The sequence below is a fragment of the Pygoscelis adeliae genome, unplaced genomic scaffold, assembly GCF_000699105.1.
Source record: "Pygoscelis adeliae isolate BGI_AS28 unplaced genomic scaffold, ASM69910v1 Scaffold331, whole genome shotgun sequence".
In the NCBI taxonomy this organism is placed as follows: Eukaryota; Metazoa; Chordata; class Aves; order Sphenisciformes; family Spheniscidae; genus Pygoscelis; species Pygoscelis adeliae.
This window is the reverse complement of record NW_008824037.1, coordinates 326495-343389: the sequence shown is the minus strand read 5'-3', so window position 1 is coordinate 343389 and position 16895 is coordinate 326495. Positions and strand designations below refer to the sequence as shown.

The 16895-nt window shown below is 38.2% G+C and overlaps 3 protein-coding genes across 4 annotated transcripts in view; 1 reads left to right on the top strand and 2 right to left on the bottom strand.

Annotated features, from left to right (window-relative positions):
- Positions 1-613, bottom strand: part of YWHAE (tyrosine 3-monooxygenase/tryptophan 5-monooxygenase activation protein, epsilon) — a 26701-nt gene extending 26088 nt beyond the window's left edge. For both annotated transcript variants that reach the window (XM_009333443.1, XM_009333442.1), the window contains exon 1: positions 603-613. The gene's annotated coding sequence lies outside the window, so the exon portion shown is untranslated. The remainder of the gene's footprint in view (positions 1-602) is intronic.
- A 2697-nt stretch (positions 614-3310) lies between these two features.
- CRK (v-crk avian sarcoma virus CT10 oncogene homolog) lies at positions 3311-13202 on the bottom strand. The gene is made up of 3 exons (XM_009333451.1): positions 13172-13202; positions 12552-13087; positions 3311-6683 (listed from the first exon to the last, which is right to left on the bottom strand). The coding sequence occupies exons 1-3, from the start codon at positions 13200-13202 to the stop codon at positions 6546-6548; spliced, it is 705 nt and encodes a 234-aa protein (XP_009331726.1). The 3' UTR covers positions 3311-6545.
- Positions 13203-14929: 1727 nt separating this feature from the next.
- The window catches only part of LOC103924845 (chromosome unknown open reading frame, human C17orf85), a 28587-nt gene continuing 26621 nt past the window's right edge, over positions 14930-16895 (top strand). Inside the window, exon 1 of the mRNA XM_009333450.1 lies at positions 14930-14950. Within this exon, the coding sequence (XP_009331725.1) occupies positions 14930-14950 (21 nt within the window). The remainder of the gene's footprint in view (positions 14951-16895) is intronic.

Sequence of the window (16895 nt, the reverse complement as noted above, 5' to 3'; positions counted from 1 at the left end):
CGGGCTGCTGGCAGGGGGCCCTGCCTCGCGTGAGGGCGGGCCGCCAGCCAGGCCCCGCGCCGCGGGCTGGGGGTGCTCGGGGAGAATGGCATTTCCCTCCATGCACCTCTTTCTCTCGGGGAACATGTTTCTGCTGCCCTCCAACACTGACAATAGTATTTGAATACCTCTCTGTGAATTTTTGTACAAGTCAGCGGGTATGCTCCATACATACATAATGGTGAATCTAGAAATGAGTGAAAGGCAGAAGGTCCCATTTAGCAGGTTTCTGCAATCTCTCTGGGCTGTTTACTCAAGCAAAAAAGTATCACCTCCAATGCTCTAATGTAGGACATGATAATTTCAGTTTTAAGAGGCTAGAAGAACTAGAACTTAAAATTGAATATTTCACAAGTTCCAGAGTACTTCTGAAAAAAATGGAGCATACACTTAAATAATTGAGATAATGACTCAATTTCCAAAATCAGAATGGTTTGAAAAAACTGAAACGGATTATGCTTGGCTAGCATAAATTTAATCTTCAGGGATTTGCTCAGGGTAGCTGTGAATGAAGTCTCGTATCTCTCCTCTTCCAGTGTCCGTAGGATGAGCGGGCTAAAGACGCTCAGCCTTCCTGAGGTGTGGAAGTACACAAAGGCCTCTGCGGCTTTTGATACACAGCAGAGACTGAGCAGGCCCTGGCACCTCTTGGACACAATGTCAGGTATCGTTCTATTTACTCTTTTGCATTTTGCCCACTGAAATGGGCTCCTGATGTGTGACTGAAGGCACACACCTAAAGCACATTTTTTAAAATTAGTTTATTGTTTCCTGAATCGTTTTAATACATATTATTTCAGCTGGTGAACAAGAGCTTTAGGGTATGTAAAATTAACATAACCTTATGGTTTTCTTACAAATAAATCTAAAAATATAACAATTATTTTTATATCACTGTTTGCCTACCCAGAAAATCAATGCTCTGTTTACATGGGACATTTTGGGCCCCAACTCTTTCAAATCTCAGGATTATCTAATCAGAATTCCGTAAAAGAAAAAACAAAGACATTAGTGTGTCTGGACTATGGTGAAAATTAGGTGTCAAGTTCAGAAAAAAATTCCTATTTTCAATTTAGACAAAATATGAGAAGAAAATGCAGATTTTCTCTTTACCTCTGAATACCTTTACCTCTGAATTGTTTGTAAATACATGGTACCATTACCAAGGCAGTGCTGGTAGGCACCCAGAAGATCCCAGCAGTATACAAGAGTCACCGTGTATTTGGGTAAATATACTGAAACTCATTGCGAGACTTGCAAATCACCTCTGCACTTCATAAATCTTAACCACAAAAGTCTATTTTTCAGCAACTGAGACAGTTTTGTATGGTAGCTGTGCACAATAAATCAGATTTGCATCAATTTAGGAACTTTTCTGTGATCCTCATGAGCAGGTACTCAAGTTGTAGAGAGCTCAATGATAAAAAACAAACCAGGTCACTTTAAGCTTATTTGCCAAAAGTGAGGTGCACGCTTGATACGCTTGCTGAATTACAGTGTATTGTCTAAATACTTCAAATATTTTTTAATGCACTTGTTACAGATGGCATGCAAATATTTGGAAAGTGGTCAGGGATTTGGCAAAGCATGAGGAGTAAACAATCCAATGCAGGGAAATACTCAAAGCTTAACTTTCTCATGCAATCCTTGCTTGTCCCTTGCACCCTCAACTTTTACATTAGTTGATTCAGTCACTACTGCAGCCGAAAACCATTGTTGGAAGGAAGATGAAAGGAAAGGAGGGGCAATAGTTTTCTGCATGAGCCCTGTGTTACCTCAGCTCACAGAGAAGTTCTGCAAATACCAGTCTGAGGTTAAGTAGCAGGAGGGCATGGCTGTCAGGGCAGTGTGGAGAGGCGTATAGAACCTCTTCCTTTTGGCTGCAGTGAGCTCTTAAATTATCTCGGGTAATCTCATTAAAAGGCACTCTTGGATTGCAGCTCTGCTGCAGCCAAGTTGTATGAACACCGGAGCAAAGCTGGGGGCAGTACTTTTACCTATGGAAATTCAACTTTTTCCATCTGAAGCTGATAGAATAGTCTTTATTGTGTGCAGACATGACGGGAAAGCTTGGCTGGCATCTCAGTACACTTAAATGCAAAGTCATCCATTTAATAAGTAATGTCCCACTTGAAGACTCCACGGAACAGTATTAACTGAGAACGTTATCTGTAGTAGCCAGCCAACTGAATAGGAATCAACTAAACTATGAGGAGCCATCACTGTAACGGAGTGACTAAGAAAACAAATGCTGCCCTTGCCCTTACCAGCAAGGAAAATGATTACAGCAGTACTAACAAGACTGGTCCTTGTATACTTTTAGAAACAATGAAGTAAATAATGTTTTAATTGGGAACATACAACATGGCCTTTTCCACGCAGCAAGAGCCTGTGGAACTAGGGAGCACCTCCAGAAGGCCAAATGCTTTGAGGGATTTTTGAATGCCTCAAGGTTTTGGTCCATGATTAACTATGGCACACCACGCTAAGGAACCCCCTAGTGTGGAGCTAGAACTGTTCTCTGGTGTACACCCCAAATTAAACTGTCTGGCTTTAGATATAGTATTGCCATCAAGATTCTTATCCTTGGGGGCCTAGAGGCCACTTCCCCTTGCAGCTTTTAAGGATTACAATGGCAAAAGTAGGTCTAATGCAGATTCATGTTACAAATGTTCTCCCACATGGGATATAGGCATTCTGGTCCTCATTTTCTGTGCTTCATCCCTTGACAGTACACTGCACATCTCAGTCTTTCATTGAAACAGTGCTCTCTCACTACCACACTTCTGAACCATTAGTAGACTCTTGTACAAGATCCTTGCTGGTTAATTTGTATATTTAATGTACATTTTTATTGACAATTCTAAGAATGAATAAACAGCTTTTTAGTCTTTCCAAACAGACACACATAATCCAAAGAATCCCCAAACTCTTTCCTGATACACCTGTGTAGGCAGAAGTGAGACTAACAGCTACAAAGCCTCATCTTAACATTCCTCATGAGTCCTCTTCTGCAGTGAGCATATACTTTTCCCCCCACCCCCTTGACTCAAGGAACTCATTTGATTACAGAAAGTCACCTTGTTTCAAAAAGGCCGTAATATTTTACTGGTTGATAAGTTATTTTAATTACCTTGGTTTGTCTTACTTCTGCAGGTATTAATTGTTTTCATAGGAGTATGGCCAATTAAAAATGGCCATACCCGCAATTCTATTTCTAGATTATTAAATGCAAGTATTCCAATGACAGCCGATTGAGAATGACACCAAGTCAAAGTTTTGGCTATACTTTTATTTACTTCACGTACTATGAACATATACATTACATGCTACAAAAAAATAAAAAAAGACTTTAACTGTCAAGAAAGTGGATAGTGTTATAATACAATGGCACATGTTCATATTTTTCTTCAAACTGGTTTGGTTAGAATCCTTCCCCAAAACCATTAACAAAAATGAAGTGTTTTACTCTTAAGATGATTAGAAATATTTGCATTATTAACAATACAATTCAAACAGATTAACAAGATTTAACCAGGTCAAATATTAGTAAAAAGGCTGGGGTTTACCAAAATGAAATATATATTAAAAAACCATAGCAGCCAGTTGTACTTTTTAGTGTGATATAATGTATAAATGCACCAGAAGAACACAGTGTAATTGAGCATTCTGCTTTCACGGTGTATTTCTAGAAATGATTATTCTAGTTCTAACACCTGCCTATGCACAAGAGACCAAAACCACAGCCAAGTAGAGACAAAAGATTGTGACCAACATTCTTAGCAATGATTTTTTCGCACGCATCGGGGAGAAGGGAGGGAACAAATAGAAGAGGATAAACAAAGGCCACAAAAGGATCAAATCTACATGTTCATGAACATATGTTCTACCTATTTTTCTTTAAGAGCTTGATAAGTTGAAATGTCTATTTCGTCCAAATGCAAACATACTCATTTCTATCACCTATGAAACAAAATCACATTTCGGCTTAGAACTGAATAGTGGAAAACAGTTGCATTAACGTATCAGTTGACTAGGAAAAACTGCTTGACAAGAACTTAGGATTCTAGTGCAACAGCAGCTATTAAGACTCCTCTAGTTTCTTTTTTTTTTCTCTTTCAAAGTGTACAAATATTCGCAATTTATGCAGTCTTAACAAAACCACATCTACAAAGTTTGCAGGGTATTTTCTAGTTAATTCAATTTATGTCTTTCATATTAAAAAGGCAAGATTTGCATAATAAAATTCCCTTCAGAAAAAAGTTCTTTTGGTATCTTAAAATAATTGCTGATTGGAAAGGTACATAGAGGTACATAGAAGCTTTCATTAATTGCAATTGGAAAAAATACTTCAGAACAAACTGTGTTACTCTAAGAACACACAGTTCATTATGTTTCTTTTGCAATACCCGAAGAAAAATATAAGCATATATGGGCAACTGATAAACTCAGTATTAAGTCTGTTATTTAGAGTGCAGCTATTGGAAAAAAATCAGTCATAGTAAATATCAAGGTCAGAGGAAAAATACAAATTAGCCTTAATGAAACCACTGTGTTACAGAACCTAGAGTTAGTTTCTCAATTTTTTTCCTCAAAGTAGATTTTGTACTAAGCTAGACGAGATCCCACAATCACTGGCATATCACCCTAACCAGAATAGCAATCCAAGCTAGAACAGTACTGCAATTCCTTTCTCACCATTCTTCTTACACCACTGTCACAACTGTCAGTTTTCTAATAATTTTCAGTAGTGCTCATGAGATTGGTGATGGAAAAGTATGATTAACGTACATTGGCGTTAGTCTACAGAATTAATGAGTGCCCGTTACCTGAAAATTAGTCAGACTTGCTGATGGATTAGTTTTGAAGTAAAACAACTAGTACTTAAATATAACAGAAATATTATCGTTTCCAGCATGTTACACAGTTCTGAGGTAAAGTGTTACCAGTATTCTGTTGTACAGGTCGGTGCCTTGCAGCTATAGGCTTTGCAGTGGCAACTAGCCCTCGCAGCGTTTACAACCAATGAGCCATTCTAGTCACATGGTTTATATCATCCAAAAATAACATTTTCAGTTTGATACTATTTGAAAAACTGTTCTGTGTGGATTGCACTGCAGTCAAAGTTACAAAATTTGTTTGCTCATTAAGTTTGGTCACTAGACTGCTGTGTTTGGAAAACAATCCAGGGTACAGGCAAGGGATAGTTACTTCAGTGTTTAATTTCAGTTTACAAAACTTACTGAATCCATTCTGATTTATGTTAGAGAAAACCAGATAATTAGAAGAACAGACTAAAAAAAAAAAAATCAAGCAGTGCATAATACCACCTATTCAATGCACTGATTTGCATTATGAGCTATGAAGCCATATTTACCCTATTATGCCTTTTGAGAATCAATCCAGAAGCACACCAGTATTTTCCATTAGTTTATTAAAAATAAAATCCTCATGAATTCACTATCAAATATTTTACAGATGGGAATTGAACCAGAAGAGTCCCCAGAGTAACTTTAAAGTAAAAGTAATATTTGGTTTGTCAGTTCACCATGTTTGACACTGATTTGTACTGTAAGAGTATTGTACAACAGGAGTATTTAAGAATTGTAGAAAAATTAAACTGGCCCTATATAATTTAATTTTATCGGAAAGCAGTGCCAATATTTTAGTATATTTAGTGAATCAAACACTGCTTTAAAGCTATGCATTAAAGTGCTATGCACATATTTTTCAGCACTGATACGGATGTTTACACTTCCACAAGCCTTATATTTGTGGATAAAAAGATATTGGTGTGTTAATAGAAATCTTAATTTAAAATCAGCTGCTATGTTTGAAGCATCAACAGTACTGAAGAAATCAATCTAGTCTCCACAAACTTCTAGAATTCCAAAGTTGATTTGATCTGTCATTTACCATTAAGATGGTAAGCATCTGTAAATCATAAGGCTGTCCTCAATGGGCTCTACATGAATCTGTACTGTGCATAGTTAACTGACCATGCACAGTACTATATAGCCTTTCTAGGACAGAGAATTAAAGATGGAAAAAAAAAATGGAGAAAGCTCCAGGATAAATTTGTGAAATTTCTATCTATATATTGAATTGTCTAAGGTTGATGTTCATTGCCTGAGGAAGAAGCAACGTAAGCAATAGGACCGGAGAGAGCTATGAACTTTATCGTAACATCTACGTTACTGCTTTCTCCAACTGCTGCCGCTGGCAAGGTCCAGTCTGCTGTGCACATGGACATAAGCAGGCATTACAACCTATAATCATGTACTAGTTCTGCCACTTGACACACAAGTTATCTACTGTCGTACCCTGAATTACATGACCCTTGATTAAGGAATGGTGGTGTTCAGTCCCAGGGGTTTGCAGGTTATCAGAACGCTTATACAAGCAATACTGCTTTCAACATCTGTCGGAACGTAAGTCTTGATGGCATCTGCAATAAAAACAAGTTGAGATTGTTCCCATCTGTAAGCGCAACTGTTGAGCCACACTCAGCTGAAGTCCTCGTCAGGATTCTGTTGATCCAGCAGGCGGACATGTGTGAATGGAAAGTGACCACGTCTGCCATTACATTCTCCTTCCCACTGACCACTCACGTTAATCTTTGTGACCTTTACCAGCTCACCGACCTGTAGGATAGGAAATAAGGAAGTGTTACAATTCCTAAAAACACATAGGATGAGCTGCTACCCCTCCCCTTTGGTGTCAATCACCCAAGTGTACCAGATACATTCCTATAAAAAATAGTTTTAGTCTTGACCATTTTTGATACGCCAGCCTACCACCCAATGTTATTTGTTCCTGAAGAAAGTATATAGAGAAAGAAGCGTACCTAGATTAGGTGAGAACTACCTAAATCGAAGAGCCTGCAATCCAGCACCGATCTTTCAGAGCACTCTTGGGACTTAACATCAGCTGCTATCACAATAAACGCATCTCTCTGAATTGACAGAGGCTTGCACTCTGTACTGCATCAACCACCTCATTAATGGAAGGGAGGCTCGCAGGTGTACAAAGCGAACACTAATCTGCAAGCTAAAATGGCTCCTCAATTTTGAAACTCCACTAAGTGCTTTTCAGGTAGTATTGAAAAAGTTCTGGATAAATGGGGGGGATATATATATACATTTATATAGCCACAGATTATAAAACACTGGGAGAATATGTGGGGGAATAAGAAGCAGTGCCATAAGGCTGCTCTGTTCTTTGAGCATCCACAGCTAGCCACTACTAGAGGCAATGCCAGACGATATTTCAGTCTCGCCCACCATGGATTTCTCACATAAATAAATTCCATGGGTTTAGTAAAGACAACTGATACCCTCTCCCTCTTATACATGAATTGTTTGGCTAGAAAAATACTGGTTACTGTGGACCGATGAAACAATATGCTCTAGTTTAAACGTATCCAGTTCTAATGGACTACACTAAATAAAAGCCCAGTAATACATCTCGTATTCTAATCTCCAACCTGATAGTCACATAACCAATTCTAAAGGCATTGTCTCCCTTGACAAAGGTGGAAAACTGCACAGCAGTCGCTTTCCCAAGGCTGTGCAGTCATGTAGTTCAAGTCGGGGCCACAAGTCTAGGCCTAATCAGTCCCCAACTCTGTTGAATCTTGAAGGGTACTTTAATTAAGCAGCACTTACATAACCTAACAAAGCACAATTTACATTGTAAAGACAGTCACTGGAGAGTTAATAAATGCAATATTGAAAAGCTGTCTACCCCTCTGTGTAGAATTTTATCAGTAATTTATTTACAAGTAACATACAACCGTTTTCAGAATTCTTCCCGGGTCACAGATGGAGAATGCTTTTGGGGCAGATATACTCTATTTTCTTTCACTAATACTGTAAATAAACTCTCAAGGAATGGCCACAAGCCTTACTGCATTTCATCCAGAACTTCACTGAATATACAGTTACTAGTTTACACAGATGCTCATCACTGTGTTCCAAATTCATCCAAAACAGAATCTCACTATTCTCACTTTCCAGGCAGTGAATGAAGAACAAGGAAAACAATTTAGGATGTGACCAATCTCCATTAACTTTACAGGTTTTAATCACTTGCAATTTTTTGCCAGAACAGCTTTTAACAGTTCGTAAATTCAAACCACTAAATGGACATTTAATTAAGCTTCCGTACCTCTAATGATTACTTATCTGGTAATGAGAGGCACACTTGGGACTCTTGCTGCAGCTTTATTTTTTCCTTTTGTACTCATTAGTATAGACATTTTAATGAATCATATTTTGAAGAAAATCCTCTTATGTATTTGCTACAGGCAAAAAGGAAGCCTTCCTCGACTACTGAATGCTAGTTTCAGCTCTTCAGCAATTTAATCATGCAGAATGTATAATTTTGCTACTGCTAATAATCAGAGTAAAAATACTCTGTTGACCAAAACAATACATCAGCCATAATTTAACAAGGATAAGATTAAATGTGACAATACTAGAAGCAGAAAATCTTATTTCCTAATCACAACCATTACAAGAATGCTATCCTAGATAACTTTAAATTGCTTCAGACCTGGATATAACCTACCTATCAGCCTTTAACAGAAAAAGTATATAACCTCCAACCTACTAGGAAAGAAAAAGCACAAGTTGCACTTAAGCTTGCTATCTGTAAGTTATTTTTCTTAGACTGCTGGCCTCTCTGCTCTTATTGAATATCACCCACTACTTTATGTTCATATAGAGGTTATCCTGGATACAGTATGACAAACTCACCTGCAAAAGGTGGGTTCAACAGTGCAATGATAGTGAGTTAGAATACGGGATGCTTGTGACACTCGCTCACTCCCAGAAGCATCCTGTAGCTGTTTGTTTGGTTTTCAGGGGTGTTTCAGAGTCATTGCAGCAAAGGGACACCCATTTATGAATTCTCCTTACTATAAGAAGCTACACTCAAAATTTGCATTTCAGCAATTGTTAAAAGAGGAAAGACCTGAGTTTAAATATTCCTTTTTTACCATTACAGTAATTTCATTTAGCAACCACTCTTGCTTTCTGATACAATCTTCCATTCACTTTCACTTATATGCATCTTCTCATTTAATTTACACACATATATATCTATATATCTTTACACCTATCAAAACAGGACTGACTTTAAGTAAGCATAGGTCATTTCACAAATGCTAGCTTAATAACATTACTCCATTAGTTCCTTAAATAACTTGGATCTTTCTAGATCTGCTTTGAGACTCTGCATATTAATCTATAGTTCAAGTACTCTCCTGAAGGCAATACAGAGAACCTTTTTTTAAAAAAAATTATTCATTATTGCAAGTGCTGGAATTTTAAAACATTTAGACTAGAAGTGGACTCACTAACTTCTCCTCACTTTTAACGTTAACTTATGGTATCATTAGTCTTATTGTGCATCATCCCACAAGCACAGCAACTCAAGAACAACTAACTTCTACTCAGTTATCTAAGAACAACACTGTACCCTGTTATAAAGCCAGATTTGTCTCAGTCTTCAGAAGTTTTAAAACTAAATATATCCCATATGCTTCAAAGCAAAACTGAAGGTTCATGTGCTGTGGTTTTATTCCAAGTACTCCTCTTTGGTGAGGTCAAAATGGCAGAGTTCTGCTACTGTTACAAAGAAAAAAAATAAATTGATCGATCTCAGAGTCATTCACCACATAGATCTTCCCTTTTTCTCCTCTCTTTTCTCTTAATTAATATAGACTGACAACTCCCTGAATAGGTCCAGTTACAAGCAAAATAAAAGTTATCTTCTCCTGACAGCCTTTATTAGAACATCATTTGCTCTGCTCCTCCTTCCTTGCGCTCTTCAAAACCATGTCAGTCTTAAAATAATAGAACAGTACAGATATTCTGTTTGCGGTTTGGGCCAAAAATGTTTGATGTTAAGAATCTATTTTCCTGAGAGAAACAGTGGGATCCACCCTCGCCCATTAATATTGCCAGATTTAAGGATAAGAGTTTTCATTTGGAAAGAATCCCACTTTCTATATTTATAGTCATTTAGAGGTCTGGGCAAAAATGGACTGGTAAGATTTACATAATGCTTTCTACTAAGTTATCTAAGAAAGAGATCTCTAAATAAACAGAGAAGGAACACCATGAAGTGAAAGGGAATGTGAAAAAAGGAGACAACAAGAAACAGTACTTTGATAGACAGGATGAAGAAAAACTTGGAGAGAGTGAAGTGCATATTGCTATTTTTTCCTGTACAGACATTGAAAGCAACTCAGTAACGCTGTGATTTGAAATGATAAAAGCTGCAAAGAAGCAAGGAAGGCCTACTAGAAGCAGCAATAAATGGCTCACGTGTTAAACCTAAAATTTCCCAATATTATGTACCGAATAGAGAACCACCACTGTTATTGCATTTCTTAAATGTAGAGCTGTAGCATGACAGGAATACATCATCCTAACCAAGAGGTTCAACATGTCAACTAGTAAGTATTTAAATAAGTTTACGAGGCCTACAAAGGCCATTGTTCTAACACAAAGGTAGAAAGACACTATAAATCTTACATCCTTACACAGACAGGCAGCGCCTACGCACTTCTCAACTCCCCCCTCCCAAACACTTCAGCTATCCAGCCTATTATCATGAGTTAGTAAAAGACACTAGTGGTGCAAGCTAGCTCAGAACAGAGAGATGTTCTCCATGAAACTCCACTCTCTAAAGCACAGCGTACTTGACAGACCATGTGAGTTTTAGTGAAGAGGGTTGAACTAACAGATCAGCCATGGCACTCACAAGCTGTTCTTCAGCGTGTAAAGGATTTTGCTTTCACTCAAAGTTGTTTATGGTGGCCTGGATTATCAGTATTTTCTCAGTCTCTCTATTTCACTCCATGCTACCAAACTGTGAGTTGGCAGTGTTGTGGGGTTCTGCTTTAAGCGAAATAAAATGTACAGTTAAGCTTAAGAGAACACTAGTAGCACACTAATAAATAAAAGCTTAAAAACAAAATCCAGAAGGAAAACCAAAAGGTTTTCATAAATATGCCACAACATAATATCCAGTGGCTCAAAGAAAATCTAACATCTGGTAATTGCAACAGTCCACAATGACATTCAGGAATATTTCCAAGCTCCAGGAGGTGGCTGGGTGGAGGGAGTGAGAAACACAGGGAAACAGACAGCATTTTAGGCTGTATGAAGTCTGAAGGTTAAAATCTTCGCACGTTTCCCCAAAATCTGGTGAGTTGGCATCAATTTCTATACGTGCTTCTCAACCCAAAAATTTATGTTCTGTATCCTGGCTCTCTTTTGATTCAGAAATGTAACAGAACAAATAGTAACTCAGAGTATATTTACATTGTTCCCTAGACAAATTTTTACCTACACCAGGGAAAAATTTCACCTCTCCCAGGTTGTACATCAATTATCAGATCTGTATAATGTGCCACATTTGCCAATTCTGTACTAAAGACACATACCTATAGTTGCCACATCACTGAAGTGCCTTTTGTGCTATGCATGATTAAACGAAGTGTTTGAGAGTGAAGAGGAGATGCTCTGACTCAGCACAGAAACTGTTTTCTCCCAAGTACTTAAAATGTTATATAAACAGGAAGTCAATTAGGTATCAGGAAATTCCAGAGCCTTTAGCTCAAAGAAAGCCTAGATTAAAGGATATAATTTACATATCATCCTAAGGCAAAGGTCTGCCACTGAGAATACCTTAGTCTCAATTTCCTCAAATGTAACTTGGGGGCGAACTATCTGATGTGTAGAGATAGAGCACTCTAGTCTCCTTTTTAAGAGGAAAAAAAATCAAAAAGGACATGTGCAAGTACTTGATTGTATCAGGAAGTGAATCAACCTTAGGGAAACTTAATGCTTTATTACAAATCATACTCCATCAATCACTGCTTTACACGAGACCTCTCTAATGAATTGTAATGTACGTTCCTGCTTCACAAACTAAAAACCAAAGTAATCTGCCTGAGGTCAAGCTGTTGGGATAAAACCCTGTGTGTGATCATCATCATCATCTCAGTCTGTATCATTTTGAAGTGACTATCAATGTTTCCACTGATCGCTTTTAAATTGCTGACAGATTGAAAAAAAAAACAAGCAAACAACAAAACAAACCCAGCACATCTTTTAAAGACTGGGGTGAGGCAAGCAACGTTGAACACAGGTTCAGACACACAACTTATGAACTGCTCCCTCTCCCTCCCCCCTAAAATAAAGACTTCAGAAGTGAAAACATGGATGGGGAAACACTTATGTTAGTGATGTTTGACAAAGACATGATATTGGTTCAGTAACCTAAACATGCTATAATATCAAACTCTAGTCTACAAGTGACTCTAGTCACTTATTCATTCAAAAAAAGAAAAAAGCTTTTATCCGTAACTTATCAATCATGATGTAAAACCAGTATTACAATGCTTTTCCCTTTCTTATTCCTACAAAATTATAATGTGATTGAAAGGGAAATCCCTTGAACAGATCTCTTCTTTCTAAGTTTTGCCCATTATGTACCTCCAAAGCCAAGGCTGTCTTGTCGTAGGCATTAGGGACTCGCTTCTGGATAACCCGGGCATAAATAGGGCCATTCTGAAGGTTAGGGAGCGGAGTGTTGATGCTGGGCTGGGCATAGGGCCCTGGCTCCGGCCCACCCAGTGGTTGTGGGTGGGAACTATCCTGGTTACCTCCAATCAGAGTAGATACTGAAGCAGAGGAAGGTCTATACTTCTCGACGTAAGGAACAGGTATCATTCCCCTCTTTCCTTCGCTGTCTTCTGCATTCCACCATTGCTCTTCAGGTTTATCCCGGATTCTCAGTATGTCTCCTTTCTTAAATGGAAGATCTTCTTCATCATTTCCATTAAAGTCAAAGAGAGCTCGCACATATTCAGCTTCCTCCTGCCTGAGGATAACACCACTATTCTGCCTGGATCGGGAAACTGGTTCTATCAAGGTTGTAGTGTCCAAATAGTGTATTTTGTAGAATTCCAGTAAAGATGGCAAAGAGTCAAACTCTTGGTCACCTATTCGAAATCTGGTGGGATTCAACCCTGAAAGAAGAAGGCAATATGTCAAAGAGAGCATACAACAGTTACAACTGTAAATTAAACATTTGAGAAGACGAAGATATTTACAGATAAGTAATTTGATATTGAATTTGGTCATCTTTAGATCAACATTCATCATATTCAGCTCTTCTGTGATAAAAATGTTCAGTACATCCGAGTTTCTCAGGAGCCTATACAATTTTCAGTAACAGACAATTCCCTTTTTCCTGTTTTATACTCTAATCTAGAAAGCAAATGAAATTTTGCTACAATTTCAAGTAATTTTTTTTAACTCTCTTTTGCAGTTCAAAGTTATTTCAAAAGGACAACACTGCAATAATGGTTATTTACCTGTTGTAATGTATCTTGGGTTAAAGGCATGGACGCTACAGAAAACTGCTTAGCACAGCAGCAAACAATTTATGTGAATGAGCAAATGAAGTTATTTTTCATTTTGATAAAAGGTACCATTAGAGAAAATTATGTATATTTTATGCAATGCAAAGCAACAACATATGTTTTCATAACGGGTATAATTCAGTCTTTTAATCTCAAGTCTTGTAGTTTCTTTGCCATATTTGTCAGATGGAGCCTAAGCTATAAATCTGAACTTCAAATACATTAAAATACAGATGATGTTCATATTCAAGTCATTAGAAGTATCAAAGTGCAGATATTCATTTCAGTTTTCAATCTGTGCACTGCACTTTTTTCCATTTTATGTTCTTCAGGCTCAGCTGGGGAAAAACATACACATGATGTTCTATTTCCACCATGCACCATACGCTGTGTAATCAGTTATGGGAAGAATTGTGGAAGGCTGGGGGAGGGTAGCGGAGAGGAAAAGATTTATGCTTTAATGAGTAACTCTTTTAGCAAGAAAGAGATGCTTACTTTGCAAGTCTGTGTCTCTGCAGGGAATATCTAACAGTTCCGAGACTTAGCTCTCGAGTACAAAGCTAGCAGAATTCTTCAAGCTGTCACTGATCCAAAACCTCCTTCAAAGTAGCACTGTCAGCATGGAAAGCTAACATTACAAGAAGTTCTTTGAAGAGAGCGAAAAGGGGTTCTAATAGAGAAAAGGCCAGATTCAATAAGATCAACATAGACAAACACCCGATAAATAAGTTTTGACGTATCCTGAAGGAACATAAAGATCAGTGAAACTGGTTACAGGAAATTCAAAGAAGCAGAACTAAGTCATCGGAAAATGCACATTTGCATGCATTAACAGCCCTGAAAGACATTCAAAAGAAATCAGCACAAATGCAATGAGCCAAAACCCAAAAGGAATACCCTCAAAAAATTACAACAAAAACAAACCACAAACTGGCATCATCAAGAGATAAGGAAGCTAACGTAAATATCAGTGAGAAATATGAACCCAGCATGGAAAGAGAAGATTCCACCTTACTCTCCCAAAGTATAATGCTGAAAAGATGCAAAACCCTCTCAACTTTTGTTGATGAGATGTAACTCACAGCTCTAGACTTAGCAACAACTCTGGAATTTCATTTCAGTGGCAGTTCTCAGCACTGTGGTCTCACAGGAGGTGACTTCTGGCTGGACAGGCAGCATCCCTACAGTACTTCAGAACAGCTTAAGCATAGAATATGATCTGGGAATGCTGCACTTCCGCTAGCATTAGAAGTGGGAAACCATGCTTTGTAACAAGTGGTATAGATATCAAGTTTCGGACAAACCTGGTGACAGAAACACGAGCTATATTTGCTACTATGTTAGATATGAACCTTTAAGGATCAAGGCTTGTGTAGAATCTTATGTCAAAAGCAAAAGTCGTAGAAACTTTAAGAGGACCAGGGCAGCACAGGTCTTTGAAGTCATATGGAAAAGACTGAATCTCAGGTAAGTTCACTGACATGGAACTTATTTCACATGACAGAAATCTAGAGCCACTAATTCACCTTTGTAAAACCTGCTACAAACCGACTCAGGAGGCTGAGATCTGTGTCTCCAGCAAAGTAAGTGTACACAGAAAAATCATAAACTCATAGGAGATGAGCAGTTCAACAGTAACATTCATCAGTCTTGTCAGCACCAAAATCATCACTCGGATGAACAAGGTTTTCTTGTTTTTTTTTTTTTTCTTCTTTTGAACAGGTTCACCCTCTTGAATTAATGCATAACAGCCTCAAACAGCTGCCAAATGTACCTGAATAAAACCAAAGTTGGACTCTTAAGAGGAAAGTCCACTGGAACCTTACGTATGGGGAAGGAGTGACTGAAATCGGTGTACTGTATCCTGGAAAATCATATTCTAAAAGACATTTTTCACAATTGAAGAAGAGTGAGAGAATATAGAACCTCCAAATACATTCTAGGATCAGAAAGATCAATGCAATCCTCGAAGGGACAGATAAGCAGCAGAAAGGAGAGACATTATCTTCACAAAGAGAACACTCCCAGAATACCACATGCACTTCCGATGCTTTTGTTTAAAAAAAAAAAAAACAGAAGGCAGCTACAAAAATCGAAGGCCTAGAAAACCTCTCTGCAACAAGAAATCTACAAGCTTAATCGAAATTAATTACCAAAGAATATAAAGGCAGCAACCTGGTCACTGTCTGGAGAATTTACATAGAAGACTTCTAAATTCAGTTAAAATAGGCATAAAAAGGACAAAATAGTTGAAAGTCACAGGTTGGAAATAAAATACAACTCCACATTACCAAGCACACGGTAAACTCTCCCTCAGTTTAAGTCTTTTGTGTATACTCTTGTTCAGCTACAAGGTAATGATGCTCACTGATACAGCAGGGAAACAATTCTATTCACTATGGGCTTTGAAGTTTTGTCATTCCCTGGTATAACAAAATTCAAAGATTAACAGATTTCAGGCTCAGAGGAGTTCTTCAGCTTCTTGTCTGAGCTGCAACACTTCTCGTACCTGTAGGCCAATGAAAAAATTAAGGCAAGATCTACCACAAGAAAAAGTTACAGCAACAAGGCAAGTGTTTTTTTGAGAAGTAGAGCTGTTCTCCTTCATGATTCTGGGACAGTTTTCTTGAAGGCACAAGTTCGAGCAGCACATTGTCCACATCTTCTGAGGGCTCTCAGGGAGAGGAGAAGGCATGTAAAGGTAAGTCTAGCCACTGGAGGAACTTTAGTCACTTCCTATTAAAGTTGGACAACCGGAGTACTAGAAATTCTCCTCCCTTCTCCCCAGCTCTGCACAGCCGACAGAAGAATAGCTGCTCAGCTCGCACCTCTACCAGACAGCAGCGCTGCTCGGCTCTGTAAGATGACTCCTTTGAATGAGAAGCACAAAGGGCTGAGTATCATCTTTCTTACTTATTCCATCCTAGCTCCATCTGTATGAGGACTTAACCTGATTCCATCCATTTCAGCATGTCAGAACAGCTAGTGAAACCTCTGCTCTCAGGAAGGTGAGGAAAGAGTTAAAATCCAAAGTGACCCAGAATTAAAGAAAGTTTCAAATCTGGACCCTGTCAGTTTTCTGTTTATGATGCATGTTCCCTCCTGACAAAGCACTTTTAAACTGTGTTGGCTTCATGTCAGTCTGGAAAAGATTGCCTATATATGTTTTAATATTATACAGATACTGGGGAAATAGAGGTATAAAACACCTAATATTCTGCTTCTTGAGAGTGCGGGCAGGCGGCGTAACCACAAAGCAACTTCTCACTTTCTCAGACATCTCAGGGGTTTCACATTTCTCTCTTCACTTCAATTGTGTTAGTGCCACTAGGCAGTTTTCTCTTTATTCCTAAGCTTTGGTAGACTTTCCTTTTCAGTGCAGGGAAGACCCCACAGAAATACAGGTTTTCAT

Bases quoted from the DNA above. Each gene is read 5' to 3' on its own strand.
- CRK (XM_009333451.1), bottom strand. From the start codon at position 13,202: ATGACCAAATTCAATATCAAATTACTTATCT. The intron at 13,088-13,171 runs GTAAATATCTTC...TTCTTCTTTCAG, and splicing joins CAATATCAAATTACTTATCT to GGTTGAATCCCACCAGATTT. The intron at 6,684-12,551 runs GTACATAATGGG...CCTATCCTACAG, and splicing joins AGACAGCCTTGGCTTTGGAG to GTCGGTGAGCTGGTAAAGGT.